At 52.8% G+C, this 15,027-nt stretch overlaps 2 protein-coding genes across 2 annotated transcripts in view; one reads left to right on the plus strand and one right to left on the minus strand.

The window, feature by feature from the left end:
* LOC141729543 (uncharacterized) overlaps positions 1-15,027 on the plus strand; it is a 525,531-nt gene that overhangs the window by 195,193 nt on the left and 315,311 nt on the right. The window lies entirely within an intron of this gene.
* Positions 13,692-14,627, minus strand: LOC141729593 (olfactory receptor 14C36-like). Its single transcript, XM_074544297.1, has one exon. It carries the CDS (start codon positions 14,613-14,615, stop codon positions 13,692-13,694), a length of 924 nt encoding a protein of 307 aa, XP_074400398.1. The 5' UTR covers positions 14,616-14,627.

Here is a 15,027-nt window from a genome sequence, read left to right on the forward strand (position 1 = left end):
TGGGGGCTTGTTATAGATGTGTAATTCTATGGTTGATTCTCACAGTTAAGGGGTGAATATTACATATATATGTTAAGAGAAGTTTTGTAGATGTATAGTTATCCTTCCCCTCCCCCTTGCATTGTTATCACAGGATGGCCTCAGTATTTGGGGCATTTGGGAGGGTTGGCTTGTTTCTATGGCAGCACCTGACCTCCAATCAAGGTGTAAGACGGTGATATCCACCACTGGACAGTGAAGAAGGAGTCAATTGACAAGACTTTGGGAGGGGCTAGAGGTATAAAAGACAGAACATCATTTTGTAGATAGGCACACTAACTGAATCCTTTGCTCCCAGCATTGTATCCTTTTCTTTATTCAGTTTTTGTTGTATTTTCATGATGTTTTAATAAACCATTTAAATTTTTGAAAGTAAAAATCATTTCTCTCATGGGGTTGGGGAGTTTGGGGCAAGGTTGTCCACACTGGGTCATCTCTTAGGTACAACTTCACTGACCTGGCCAGACCTCCTTAGGAACAGCCCTACATCAATATCAATTTCAGAATGCTGCAATCGCATCTTGTATAATAAGAACAGAAACACTCTTTAAGATAGGAATGCATATTTCTTAGAAGCTTTTTGAAATACTTCTCCATAAATGTAAAAGGAAAACTTCCTGAAGGACTACATTACAACAGAAGGAAATCAAGGCAGAGCCATGGTTTGTCAGGACTTGCTTGATCCTAATGAGCTCTGTGGTGCATTTGGAGCTGAGCCCATGAGCCTCAGGGCCTGGGAGGAGATTGCACAAACCTTGCCAGGAGTCCAAGTCAGAAGAAAGCCCCAAAGTGTTTCAAAGCATGACTGGGTCCAGCTGAGGTCCATCCCCAACACAGGTTCCTCATGGACTCCTTTGAGGAGAGAATTAGTGGCAAGGATGGCACAAAAACCTCTCAAACACTCAGTGTGGAAAGGAAAATCCAAAGTACCTTCAACACCCTGAGTGTCTCAAAGTATTAATGAGCCCCACTGAGTGTCAGTACAAAGCTCTCAAGGGACACATTAAAGCAGATAATTGGAGGCTGTGACTGTGCAATCTTACTCACAGAGTCTGTATCAAAAGGGAAACACCAAGTACCTTAAAATAACTGAAGCACCTTGAAGCATTAATGAGCCCCACTGAGTGTTGTTACTGACAAAGAATCTCAAGGGACTAATTACAGCAGATAATTGGAGGACATGATTGCACAAACCTCTCAGAGACTCCGAGGCAAAAGCCAAACCCAAAGTCCTTTGAAAAACCTGCAGTCCCTGCAGGGAGCATTTAGGAGCCCCCAGGGCCATTCCTGGCCAGGGCTCCCCAGGGACTCCTTCCAACAGATCCTTGAGGCCACTGGGATGTGGGCTAGGGGGGGATGCTGAGGGCAGGACAAGGGGCTGACAGTGCCCAGCCTGGCTGGGGCTGTGCCAGGAGGCCCCAGGGCCTCAGGACAAGGTGTCTCCTCACAGTCCTTGGTGGCACAGACCCTGCTGTGCCCCAGGGCACCAAGACTTGGCTTCTCTTTGTCCTTACCTGCCATCACTGAATGCAGTTCTCTGCTCTGCTTAGGGCCTGGGGACACTTTCTCAGTCGTGTCCCTCACTGGGACCCATTAAAAGTGAAAGAAATTTTGGAGTTGGATTCTGACTGGAGTTCTGGAGAGGTTTCTTCAGCTCCCTCTCAGGGACTGATGTTCAGGGCCTGAGCACAAAGCCCCAGAGGCTCATTAAAGTCCTTGTGCTGTGTCTGTGCTGCTGAGCTGGGCTGGGCTCCTGGCACAGAGGCAGCTCCTGGTAACCAAGAAGAGCTTCAAAAGCACATTTCTCTCGATGAGCAGCTCTTCTGCCAGTCCAGCAGGGCCGGGGCACTGCCTGCAGCCACCCCGGGCACAGCACAGAGGCTGCACAGCTCTTTTTCTTTTTGTTCTTTATCACAGCAGAGCTTTCATTCCTGACCCTCATGTGTTCCGACCGCTATGTGTCCATCTGCAAACCCCTGCACTACGGGACCCTCCTGGGCAGCCAAACTTATGCCCACATGGCAGCAGCTTCCTGGGCCTGTGGCTTTCTCCATGCTCTGCTGCACACAGACAATACATTTTCCCTGCCTCTGTGCCATGGCAGTGCCCTGGAACAGTTCTTCTGAGAAGTCCCCCAGATCCTCAAACCTCCAACTCAGAGAACTTAGGCTTCTTGCTGTTAGTGCCTGTTTATCATTTGGCTGTTCTGTGTCCAGTGTTTTCTCCTATGTGCAGACCTTCAGGCTGTGTTGAGGTTCCCCTCAGAGCAGGGACAGCACAAAGCCTTTTCCACCTGCCTCCCTCACCTGGCTGTACCTCTGTTTATCAGTACTGCAGTGTTTGCCAGTTGTTGCAGCTCCCAGCTAGGTAATAATTAGCATTGACTCCATGATTGCAGAAGGCTGATCCATCGCTTTATTCTACTTTATCACATCATATCATATCATATCATATCATATCATATCATATCATACTGTACTTATTACGAGACTCATCCTCTTACAGACAGTCTGATACAGCTTTGACCTAATTGATCAATCAATTTAAACACCATGCAGTGGCCAGGCAGAGCTGTCAGCAAAGGAAGGGCCCAGCCAGGTGGGGCAGCCGGGGGATGCTGACAGCCTGCAGGGACAGAGGCGCAGGGCAGGGACACCGTGGGACAGCCTGGGCTGCACAGGGCACAGGGATGGGCAGCAGCTGCAAGACAGCCCTGCCAGAGCTACCTTGGGCAGCACTTTGGCCATGGCTGCTGGGCCTGGGCCTGAGGCAGGAGCAGGAGACAAGTGACCCTTGCAGGCCTGGGGCCTCATTGCCTCCTTGTCCCTGCTCAGCAGCCTGGCAGGGGCCGCCCCATGCTCCTGCCCTTGGCATTGCACATCCCCACATGCCAGTGCCCATCCCGGGAAGAGCCCTGAGCAAGGAGGGAGGGACAGGATCTGCCTGGCCATGGGCTGGGGCTCAGGCCTTGGCGTTTGCATTCCTGAAACACATCCAGGTGTGCTCAGCACCAGAGAGACCTTTGCCTTGCTTGTCCCCACCTGTCATCACTGCCTGCAGGGTTCTGTTCTAGCTGGAACCTGGGGACACTTTGTCATTTGTGTCCCTGACAGGGATCTCTTCAAAGTACAAGAAACTTCAGGATTTCAATAGAAATGAGCTCTTGAGGGTTCTGTAACATCACTGAAGGGGTGGTGACATCACAGAGCTGGCTGTGAGATCACAGAGAAGGGTGTGAGGCTATACAGCAGGGTCTGCCATCATAGAGGGTGACTCTGTGGCATCAGAGAGTGGGTTGTGACATCATCTGCTGGCTGTGTGACACCATGGAGCAGGCTGTGACATCACAGAACAGATTGTTACTCACATAAAAGGATGACTTTGTAACATCAGTCTTCTGTGATATCACAGCACTGCTGTATGACATCACAAGGTGACATAGAGTTGGTTCTGTGACATCACAGGAGGCTGTGTGACGTCACAGAGGCTGTGTGAAATCACATGGGCAGTGTGACATCACAGGTGCAGTGTGACATCACAGAGGGCTGTATGACATCAAAGAAGCTGTGTGACATCACAGGGGATGAGTGACATCACAGTGGGCTTTGTGACATCATAGGAGCATTGTGACATCACAGGTGGCTGTGTGACATCACAGGGTCTGTGTGAGGTCACTGGGGAGGTCACACTGCCCCAGCCCCCCTCACAGTTCCCCCCAGAGCAGTCCAACCCTGCTCGTGCACAGCGGGGTCCCCTGTCCCCCCGGGTCCCCCCGTCCCCGGCCCCACAGCCTCCCCCAGAGGATGTTCCACGAGATCAACTCCAGAGCCTGACATGGGGATGGGGGGCCGGGGCCCTGGGGGTGGCACAGGGGGACAGGGACCCCCCAGCAGCGTCCCTGTGTCCCCCAGGGCCACAGCCTGGGCCAGGCCTCCTTCACCCTGCTACCAACGAGGCCTTGAGACTTCTGAAAATATCCCCAGCAAGGGAGCAGCAAAAATCAGATTTAATATTAAGGGACAGTGCACAAGGTTCCTTGCCAAGAGTCACTCTGCTCCTGACTGGACACTTCAGGCACACCAGGGAAACAAAGCAACAACAAAACCAAACAGAATCCAGGTAATCAAACCAGAAATTAACCCAGAACTGTCCCTGTGTGTGTGTGTGTGTGTGTGTGACACAAGGACAGCAAGGGCAAGGATAAAAGGAATACAGCCTGAAAGCTTAACAGAGCTCAAAATTAACAGAACTTAACTGATACCTTAACCTTAACTGATACCTTCAACCTCACAATTTAGCATAAGAGCAGAGCGTAACAGCATGTAACCTAACTTAAACCTATGACTTTACAATTTAACAGAGGAATAAAACTAAACAATATTGAACTTAACATATAACTTATATTAAAGGTAACCGCTTAGCAAAAGAAAAACTCTCAGCAGCATTTAATTTCACTTAGGCCTTGTAATTTAACCTTCCCTAAAGGCCTGACTGACTCAGCTATCCCAGGCACTCCAACCCCTCAGAGAGCAACATTTCTGCCACATTTCCCCAGCACAGGCACTCCTGTGTGCACACAGACACCAAGAGTCAGTGCAAGGCACCTGTGAGCAATTCCCCTGAGGGCAGGCAATGCTCACTGTGGATTCTTTGGCATCTCCCCAGCAAAGGGCAAAGGGTTGAGCCTGGAGGAGTGGAGGGATCAGCCCAGGCTCCGTCGTTGTTCAGGATCCCCGAGTGCAGCAAACGGGAGAGTTCCCAGCTGGGAGAGGCCCCACTCAGAGGGAGTCGCTGGCCCAGGAGATCTCCAAGGGCTCCTTTAGGAGCGCTGTTTGCAGGGCCCCAAGAGAGGGGCTTCAGTCCCAGCAATGGCTCATCCTGGCTGCACTTGGCACCAACAGCTTTCTTTGGCAGTGTGAGAACAGGGATGTTGTGCCACGGAGCGAACAAAAACAGTTCCCAGGGCTGCTCCTACAGAAACCAGGAGCTGGTTGGGCAGCAGCAGTGGCTGGAGCAGACAGTGTTTGTGATGAGCTGCAGAGGAGCTGAGCCCAGGGGCTGCTGGCCAAGGCCGAGGCCCAAGGAGCATTTCTCAGCTGGCAGGGCAGCCTGAGAAGGGGAGGGGGGAATGCAGCAGCAGAGGGCCATGGAACCAAGGGACCTTTGTGACGCTGTGGGGCCCTGTGAGACCAAGGCACCCTTGTGACACTGTGGGGCCTCATGGAATCATGCAGAGCACTGTGACATTGCTGGGCCTCATGGAACCAAGGGGACTGTACTGATGCCATGTGACCTCATTGAATGTAGGGATCATTGTGACACTGTGAGGCCCCATCATACAAAGAGTCCACTGTGTCACCGCGGAGCTACATGGAACTGTGGAGATCATTGTGACACTTTGGGGTATCATGGAACCAAGGGGCCATTGTGACACTGAGTGGACTCATGGAGCCAGACATCCATTGTGACTTTGCAAGGCCTCATGGAATCATGGAGAGACCACTAAGACACTTCACAGCCTCATGGACCTTAGAGGCCATTGTGACACTGTGGGGCACCATGGAACCAAGGGGCCATTGTGACACTGAGTGGACTCATGGGATCATGGAGACCTTTGTGACACTATGAGGCCCCATGGAATAAGCAAAGCATTGTGACACTGTGAGGCCTCATGAAACCAGTGAGACCATTGTGACCCTGGAGGTCCCCACAGAACCAAGAGGACCATGGTGATCCTGTGGGGCCTGGTGAAACCAAGAGGCCTTTGTGACACTGCAGGGCTGCATGAACCATAGGTCCATTGTGACATTGCAGGGCCTCGTGTCATCAGTGCTCCATTGTGACACTGGAGAGCCAAAGGAGACCATTGTGACACTGCAGGGCTGCATGGAACCAAAGGTCCATTGTGATACAGAGGGGCCTCTTGTCATCAATGGTCCGTTGTGACACTGTGGAGCCAAAGGAGACCATTGTGACACTGCAAGGGCACATGGAATCAGTGGGACTATTGTGACACTGCAAGGCCTTCTGGAACCTAGGGGCCATTGTGACATTGTGGGACTCCAATTAACTAAGGGTCCATTGGATCCAGCTGCAGATCTTCCTGTAATCAACAAGTCCTTGTGACACTATGCGGCACCATAAAACCAAGGGAACAAAGAACAAATCTGTCTGGTTTGGCCTCCCACAGCCACATGACTGGTCCAACTGACCTTGACATATTTAGGGTCTCATCTGCTATTGAAACAATGGGGCTGCATGCTTTCCTTCCTATGGAAAAAATCTGTTCTTCTCCTCCAGGCATGCTTGGCCAGAATTGGAGTTTAACCTCCAAATTTCCTTATATCCAGGGATTGTTCCCATAGGAATATTTCCAAGACAAGTCTGTCTGGCAATGGTCTCACAAGGGTCACCTCCCATCTGGCCCCAAAACAATTGTCAAGGCTCTGTGCTTTCCTTCCAATGGGAAAGAACTCTCCTGCTTCTCGAGATGCCCATGGCTGAGATTGGGTTTCCACCTCCAAAACTCCCTATATCCAAAGACTGGTCCCAGACAAAATCTGCCATTACTGACAAATCTGGCTGGCCTTGTGCCCAGTGAGTCTCTCACCCGCCTTCCAAACACTGGGGCTCTGTGCTTTCCTTCCTATGGAAAAGAGCTGCCCTTCTAGGCCAGGTGCCCCTGGCCAGAATGGGATTTCACCTCCAGCATTTCCTGTTGTGACAGACTGGAGAAGATTGTTGGATCGAAACATGTTGTGTGGGGGGGAGGAAGGGGTAGGTCCAGCACTGCCCTGCCCTGTGACCCCAATCCTCCCAGAGCCTCTATGCCAGCCCAGCAGTGTCTGCCAGTCCCTGGCACAGCACAGGCAATGCTCCACAGCCACCTCTGCAGCCCCCAGCCCAGCTCCTGAGGGACCAAATGAGCCCAAGTCCCACCTGGGGGAAGGGCCCAGGAAGACCAAGGGGTATTGAAGGCTAACCACAAGGCAAGCACACGTCTTGACCCTACCTCCTCTTAGAATTTCTATTTATTTTAACACCATTGGAATTCAGGAGTTGGTAGCTCTGTGTGTGCTTCTCTGTATCTTTTTTGTCTTTCTCTTTTTCTGTGTCTTCTTCTAATTTCATTCTCTTGTAAATTTTAATTGACATAAAATAGAACAGGATTACAATTTGTGGAATTGGATGGGCCAAGGTATTGCTTTGAGAAGTGTTTCTGTTGATTGTTTGTTGTATTGAACATTTTGCAAAAAATTTTCTTGATTTTCCAGTTTGCCAGTAAAGGCTGTTTTATTGTTTTGAGTTCCTGAGAATCTCTTGTTGGTATTTCTCCAGTGCGTCCAATTCAGAGTACACAAACAACTGTAATTCCTTTTAAATGTCTCCTTGAGAGAGTTGTTTGGGGGATGGCAGTCAGGGCTTGTCTGTCCTGCTTGGCACAGCCCAGGCAGGGCTTGCCCAGCCACATTCCACACCCCATTTCCCAGCTGGAGCCGCTGGTGCCTCTGAGTTGTGCTGCCCCAGCCCCAGGGACGCTCTCCTTGTCTGCCCATTCCCCCACAGTCTCTGGGCAGGGATGGTCTCAGTGGGGGCTGCTGACATCCTCAGCACCTTGGAGGCTGCTGCTGAATTTTCCTGCTGCAGAGGCTTGTTCAGCCTTCAGCTCTCCAGTGCAGGAATTCAGTGTCCCAGGGCCCATTAACTTTCAGAACACCTTAACAAGCCAAGCTCTGGGAATATTTTGATTAAAGTTAAAAAAAATTTTGTAGTTAAGTAGCTCTCAGTAGTGAATTCAAAGTGAATACATGAAATTTGAAAACACAGCCAGAAAATATTTTTTTAGGTCAACTTTTTTTAGTTTCCTGTTAATTTTTTGATATGTGCAGTCTCCAATTGACACTGAATCCAAGAACCTCCTCATGCAATTTGAATAGATATGAAAATCAAGACCCTTTATCACTGACAATCAATCAGGCTCTGTCCCTATCCCCAGCCCACCATTTCCCCCACCCAAGGCGTGGCACTCAGAGCAGCCTTGTTCAAATCTGAGCTCCTTCCAGCCCGGGCTGCACCTGCAGCTTTCAGCTCCTTGGCTCCAACTCCCACCTGCTTTCCTTGGAGAAAGAGCTGCCCAAGACAAAGAGGGATGTTCATTTATTGTCAGCCAACAAAGCCAAGGGAAGACACAGCTCCATCAAATGCAAAAGTGATTCCTCTGCTGGATATTAAATCTACTTTCCACAGCAGACAGTCTCAGAGCAAAGGAAAACACCTTCTGTGCCCAGCATAGATGCTAAGGTCTCCCACTAACTTCCTGCCCCAATTCTGCCCAGAATTGCTCTTTGCACACACGAGTCACATGCTGAAGTCAGGAGCTCCCTCCATGTCCCGTGGGAGGAAAAGAGAGAAAGGGGATGAAGAGCTCTCCTGTGCAGAGCCAAGGTCTAAGTGCCCCTGCAGTGGGAGCCACAACTCATCAGGTTTGTGTCCTTTGGGCTCAGGGCCTGGTGACACTCAGAGGCACAGAAAGGTTTCTTGCCAACAAACACAAGTTAAACATTTGAACAGTTTAAAATCCCTAACAGCTCTTCCCTCAGCTCTCTGTGATGTCCCAGCAGCATCTGACATGTCCCCAGTCTGCACTGCTCCAGTCTGAAACAGGGCCCAGCATGGTGCTGGGATCATCAGAGACCTGAGATGTGTGCTGGAATTTAATGCCCTGGCTACCCTGCAGCAGCCCTGCATTTCCCTCCTGCAGCCCTGGTCTCCAGCAGAGCCATGGAGGCTCTTTGGGCTCTGGAGTGTTTCTGTAGCCCCCAAGGGCAGCTGAGCTCTGCCTTTGGCACAGTCAGGCCTGGCCAGCGCAGGCCATGCTCAGCAATTGCTTGTGCATGTCTGGCCTTGCTCTCAGCCCCGGCAGCGGCTGCGTGGCCCCTTTGTGGCCCTGTGCTGGCCCAGCCATGGTGGCCCAGCCCCTGTGCAGGCCCAGCCCAGGCCAGGAGCTTTGCGGCTGGGAAGGGCCCCTGTGCCGTGGTGCCCACAGCAGCCTTGGGGCTTTGTGCCCCATGGCCTCCCTGCTGGGCAGCCTCTGCCAGTTCCTGCAGAGCCCGTGGCACCTAGGGGCCTGCACAGACAGCCCTGCCCCGGGTCTGCCGGCCTCTGGGCCAGCAGAGAGGCAGCCAGGGCTGGCCATGGCCAGGAACAGGCCCTGAGCCCTGCAGGAGGATGGAGCTGGGCCACAGCCAAACTCAGCCCACGCCAAAGCTGGGCTCAGCAGACAGGGCTGCCAAGGGCTGGGCTTAGAGACTGGCACTGACAAATGTCCTGGGCCCCCTCCCTGCTCTGTCCATGCCTCCAAGGGCACAGAGCAGCCTTCTCTCTGGGCCACTTGCCTGTTTTCAATGCCTTGCACAGGCACTGGCCCTGCCCCACAAGGCCTGGCCTAAGTCCTGCACCTGCACGCTCAGCCAGGCTGAGATGGACACTGATGGTTTCTGGGCCAGGCTCTCTGAGCCCAGCCCAGCTCCCTGGCAAGCTCTGCCAGCTGCCCTGAGCTCTGGGCAGCACCAAGGGCCTCTCCCCAGCCCAGGCCAGCCCAGTCGGCTCTGGCCCCACAGCTCTGCTCAGGCCAGGCTGCTCTGGGCCCTGCCCCACGGCCTCAGCCCCTGGCAAGGGCACAGCAGCAGCTGCAGCTGCCACAGGACTCAGCCCCAGCCCTGGGGGAAGGTGCTTGGCCAAGGCCAAAGGAGGCTCCCTGGCTGCCCTGCTCCCCTCGGCCTGAGGTGCTGAGAGCTCTGCAGCCCCTGCTGCCATCCCATCTGCCCAGGGCAGCACAAGAGCCCCGGCCTTAGGGCCATCAAGAGCTGCTCCTGCTCCAGGTCCAGGGCCCATGCCAAAGCTGGGGCAGCCACAAAGCTGTGCCAATTTCTGTTCATTGCTGCTCTGATGGGGATGGATCCTCAGCCACTTGGAGGTTGTTGATGAATTTTATTACTCCAGAGGCCTCTTCTTTCTTGAGCACTTAAGTTCAGGAATTCATTTTAAAAAGCTCATAAATATCTGTTAAAAAAATCTGAACAAGAAAAGCCTCAAGGAATAATGTAAGTTTTAAATTCTTCTGTGGTTAATTAGACAGATTTCAGAAGTATATTGAAAGTGACCCTCCTATATTGAAAATAAAAGGGACAGAACTGTTTTGTCCTGTTTTCTTTTACTGTTGATAGTTTGGTATCAGCAATTGATCTTGACCAATTGATATTAGTCCAACAGATATTGACCCACAGCTGCTTCCAGTGTAGTCTGAATAAATATTAAAATCAAGACCCTTCATTGGCTGACAATCAATCCCTCTTTCTCCCCATTCCTTCTCCATCATTTCCTTCATCCAGCCCCTGGGACACCAATGGATCAGGAGCAGTGTTGCCAGCAGGAGCAGGGTAGTGATTCTTCCCCTGTCCTCAGCAATGGTTGGGCAGCACAAGGTTAGGTCACAGGAACTGGCTGCCCAGGGAGGTGGGTGAGTCACTGTCCCTGGAGGTGTTTAAGGAAAGACTGGATGTGGCACTGATTGCCATGGTCTGGGTGACAAGGTGGTGTTGGGTCCCAGGATGGACTTGATGCTCTCCAAGGTCTTTTCCAGCCTGGTTGATTCTCGGATGATTGTGACACTGCAGGAGTGGGCCCTGGTGAACCCAGGGGCCATTGTGACACTGTGGGGCTGAATGGAAGCAAGGAGTCCATGGTGATAGTCTGGGTCCTGGTGGCACCACAGAGGCCATTGTGACGCTGTGGAACCAAGGGGCCATTGTGCCACTGTGGAACCAAGGAGACCCTTGGGAGAGCCTGGGGACAATGGAATCAAGGGGCCATTGCTCAATTGCAAGGACTCTGGGAGCTGAGGGAACAATTGTGACACTGTAGTGCCCGATGGAACCAAGGGTCCCTGGTGACACTTCAGGATCCTGTGTCACCAGGGCTCCATTGTGACACTGCAGCACCAAGGAATTCACTGTGGTACTCTGAGGCCTCATGGAACCAAGAGGCCACTGTGACCCTGCAGGGCCTTGTGGAACCATGCAGAGCATTGTGACAGAGCAGGACCTGGTGTCATGATGGGGCCATTGTGACACTGCAGGGCCCCATGGAACCAAGGGGCCAGTGCTGCTCCTCAGGGACTCCTGGAATGAAGGAAACATGTTGGACACCATGGTGGCCCTTGGGACCAAGAGGCCATTGTGACACTGTGGAACTGTGGAGAGCATTGCTGCACTGCCAGACCTCATGGAACCAAGGATCCATTCTAACACTGCAGGGCCTTGGGGGACCAAGAATCCATTGTGACACTGTGGGGCCCAAGGATCCAAGGGACTTTGTGACACCAAGGGATCCCATGGAACCAAAGGAACGTTGTGACACTGGGAGGCCTAATGCAATCATGGAGACCATTGAAACACTCTGGGGCCTCATGGAACCGTGGTGACACCAAGTTCTCTGGGAGTGTTGATCTGCTGGAGGGTAGGAGGGCTCCGCACAGGGCCATGGACAGGCTGGATCCAGTGCCCAAATCCAACAAGGTGAGGTTTAACAAGTCCAAGTGCCGGGTCCTGCACTTTGGCCACAATGACCCCTGCAGGAATACAGGCTGGGGACAGAGTGGCTGGAGAGCAGCCAGGCAGAAAGGGACCTGCAGAGAGTGATAGACAGCAGGCTGGACATGAGGCAGCAGTGTGCCCAGGTGGGCAAAGCAGGCCAATGGCTCCTGGACTGGATCAGCAATGGTGTGGCCAGCAGAAGCAGGGCAGTGATTCTTCCCCTGTGCTGGGAACAGGTTTGGCAGCACCTCGAGTGCTGTGTCCAGTTCTGAGACCACCAATTTAGGAAGGGCATGGAACGGCTGGAGCGTTTCCAGAGAAGGGCAACAAGGCTGGGGAGGGGTCTGGAGCACAAATCCTGTGAGGAGAGGCTGAGCGAGCTGGGATTGTTTATCCTGGAGAAGAGGACGCTCAGGGCAGACAAGGTGATGTAAGGGCGCAGGTTGGACCTAATGATTTCCAAAGTCTTTTTCAATGTCACTGATTCTGCGATTCTCTGAAACCACCTTTGGAGCAGTTGCAGGAGGAGCCCTGGGCCTCGTCTTCAGAAGCTCCAGCAGCCCAGGTCCCTCAACTTCTCCTGCCAGCCCCAAAGCCCATCCTGTCAGTCCTGCAGAGTCTCTGCAGCTCCTCCTCACTGCCCAGAACAGGGAGCCCCAGAGGCAGACACAGCAGCCCAGATGTACCCCCCTGGCCTGGAATGCCTCTGGCAAGGGAGCAGCACCAGGCACTGCAGGAGCCTGCAGACAATTCCTGCAGCACGTGTAAGATGATCCTGCTGCCCAAGGGATGTTCCCATGGGGCCAAGTCAGGAACTGCAATGGGGAGTGGGGCCAGAGAGGAAAGGGCAAACAGGGATGGGCTGTTTGCAGGGGACGAAACAGAGGTGGGCAATAGGAAGAAATCTGGATCAGGAAAGAGGAAAGAAAGCAAAGGTGAAGCCAAGGAAATTCTCAGGGCAGTTTGGGGGTGGCTGCCAGGCAGCCCTGGCTCTGAGCAACAGCGTCTGCAGTGGGACAGGAAACTCCCACCTGATGGGAACAAACTTTCTGGCTGACTGCAGAGGCCACAACAAAACTGAGTGGTTTCCCTGGTGTCCCCCAGCCCTTGCTGGCCCGAGGGGCTGATGGCATTCGTGCTCCCTCAGGTTCATGTCCCCACACCAACAGCATGGGGGTGCTCCCCCTGCTCTGTGCAATGCAAACAGGGGCTGCTGAGCCAGTGCTGCTGTGTCTGTTCCTGCAAGGATGGGGCACCTGTGTGAGCTGGGGGAGAGGCCAGGGCTGCAGAGGGGGATGTTGTTGGCAGCTCCATGAGGACGCTCTGGGACGCTGCCCTGTGCTGTCCAGTGCACTGGGGATGGATCAGCCCCTGCTCTGCTGCTCCTTCCCATCTGCCCCAGGGCCCTTGCAGAGCCCCAGCCATGCTGTTTGCCCCCAGCCTGCCGACGGCCAGCCTGGGGCTGCTCACGGGGCTTTTCTGTGCTGAGCATTGGCCTGGGTGTGTTCTTGAGAGAGCCTGGGCAAGGAGCCTGGAGCCCCCAGGCCCTGGCCTGAGGGGTCAGCGCTGCCCCAGCAGTGCCCATGGCCTGTCCCTGCTGCAGCCCCGGCACTGCCACCCCAGGGCTGTGCCCAGCCCCGAGAGCACTCAGGCCCAACAGCAACACCAGGGCCACCAGGGCAGCGGGGCAGGGCCACGGCAGCAGCACTGGCAACACCAACAGCTGCTGTGCCAACCCTGATCTGCCCCCAGCTCTGCACATAGACATTGCTGCTGCAGCTCCAGAGAAGGCAACAAAAGGGAGATCTTTGGTGAAAACTTTGCTGGGAGATCCTTTATTTCCTTTAAAGCCACCAAGAGCACAGCCCCTCATTGACACAGTCTGTGGCCACAGAGACGGTGGAGAGAAACAAAATGAGAAATGGCACAAAAAATGACATTATTTTGTGGGCAGTACTAGAAAATTAATATAAAGGGAAAAAAATCCACAATCAAAACAAAAATAGGATAACTTTTATTACAAGAGATTTCCTGAAATTGGCCAGCAGTTTAATGTTCCTAAAAGCATGCAGTCATCAGTGTCCACACTGCAGCCTTGAGCTCCTGGTTCCTCAGGCTGTAGATGAGGGGGTTCAGGGCTGGAGGCACCACTGAGTACAGAACTGACAGGGCCAGATCCAGGGAGGGGGAGGAGATGGAGGGGGGCTTCAGGTAGGAAAAAGAGCCAGTGCTGACAAACAAGGAGACAACAGCCAGGTGAGGAAGGCAGGTGGAAAAGGCTTTGTGCCGTCCCTGCTCAGAGGGGATCCTCAGCACAGCCCTGAAGATCTGCACATAGGAGAAAACAATGAACACAAAACAGCCAGAAGCTAAACAGACAGCAACCAATGAAATCCAAATTTTTCTGAAGTTGGATAGTGAGCAGGAGAGTTTGAGGATCTGTGGAACCTCACAGAAGTACTGGCCCAGAGCATTGCCATGGCACAGGGGCAGGGAAAATGTATTGGCCGTGTGCAGAAGAGCATTGAGAAAGGCACTGGCCCAGGCAGCTGCTACCATGTGGGCACAAGCTCTGCTGCCCAGGAGGGTCCCGTAGTGCAGAGGTTTGCAGATGGACACGTAGCGGTCGTAGCACATGATGGTCAGGAGGAAAAACTCAGCTGAAATGAAGAAGAGAAAGAAAAAGAGCTGAGCAGCACATCCTTTGTAGGAGATGTCCCTGGTGTCCCAGAGGGAATTGTGCATGGCTTTGGGGACAGTGGTGCCGATGGAGCCCAGGTCGCTGAGGGCCAGGTTGAGCAGGAAGAAGAACATGGGCGTGTGGAGGTGGTGGCCGCAGGCTACGGCGCTGATGATGAGGCCGTTGCCCAGGAGGGCAGCCAGGGAGATGCCCAGCAAGAGGCAGAAGTGCAGGAGCTGCAGCTGCCGCATGTCTGCCAGTGCCAGCAGGAGGAAGTGCCTGATGGAGCTGCTGTTGGACATTCCTTCACTGTGGGCATGGTGAACTGCTGAAAGAAGACATTGACAAGCTGTGACAGATTTCCTTGAGTCCATCTTATGCTCTTTTATTAGGAATCCCCTCAAAATTATTTTTCCTCTTTTATGGAAAATTTTCTAAAATTCTTTGGTTTTCGTTTTGGGTTTGTGCTTCTTCTGAGTTATTGCTTTGTCTTCAGCATTACACTCAGCCCGAATACTGGGGAGACTTTAGGGAAAACAGGGCTCCTGGTGTCCCAGTGCAGTCAGACCTGCTGGAACCACACAGATGCCCTTTGTTCATTTTACCTCTCTCTATTTCAGCATGATCACTCTTAGATCTTTCTTGACAAAAAAAGTGGACTTTTTGAATTCTCCATTTAAAAAATAGTTTTCTCCAAACCCTTCTCTCTTTCCC

Source organism: Zonotrichia albicollis, chromosome 7, assembly GCF_047830755.1.
Source record: "Zonotrichia albicollis isolate bZonAlb1 chromosome 7, bZonAlb1.hap1, whole genome shotgun sequence".
NCBI classification, from domain to species: Eukaryota; Metazoa; Chordata; class Aves; order Passeriformes; family Passerellidae; genus Zonotrichia; species Zonotrichia albicollis.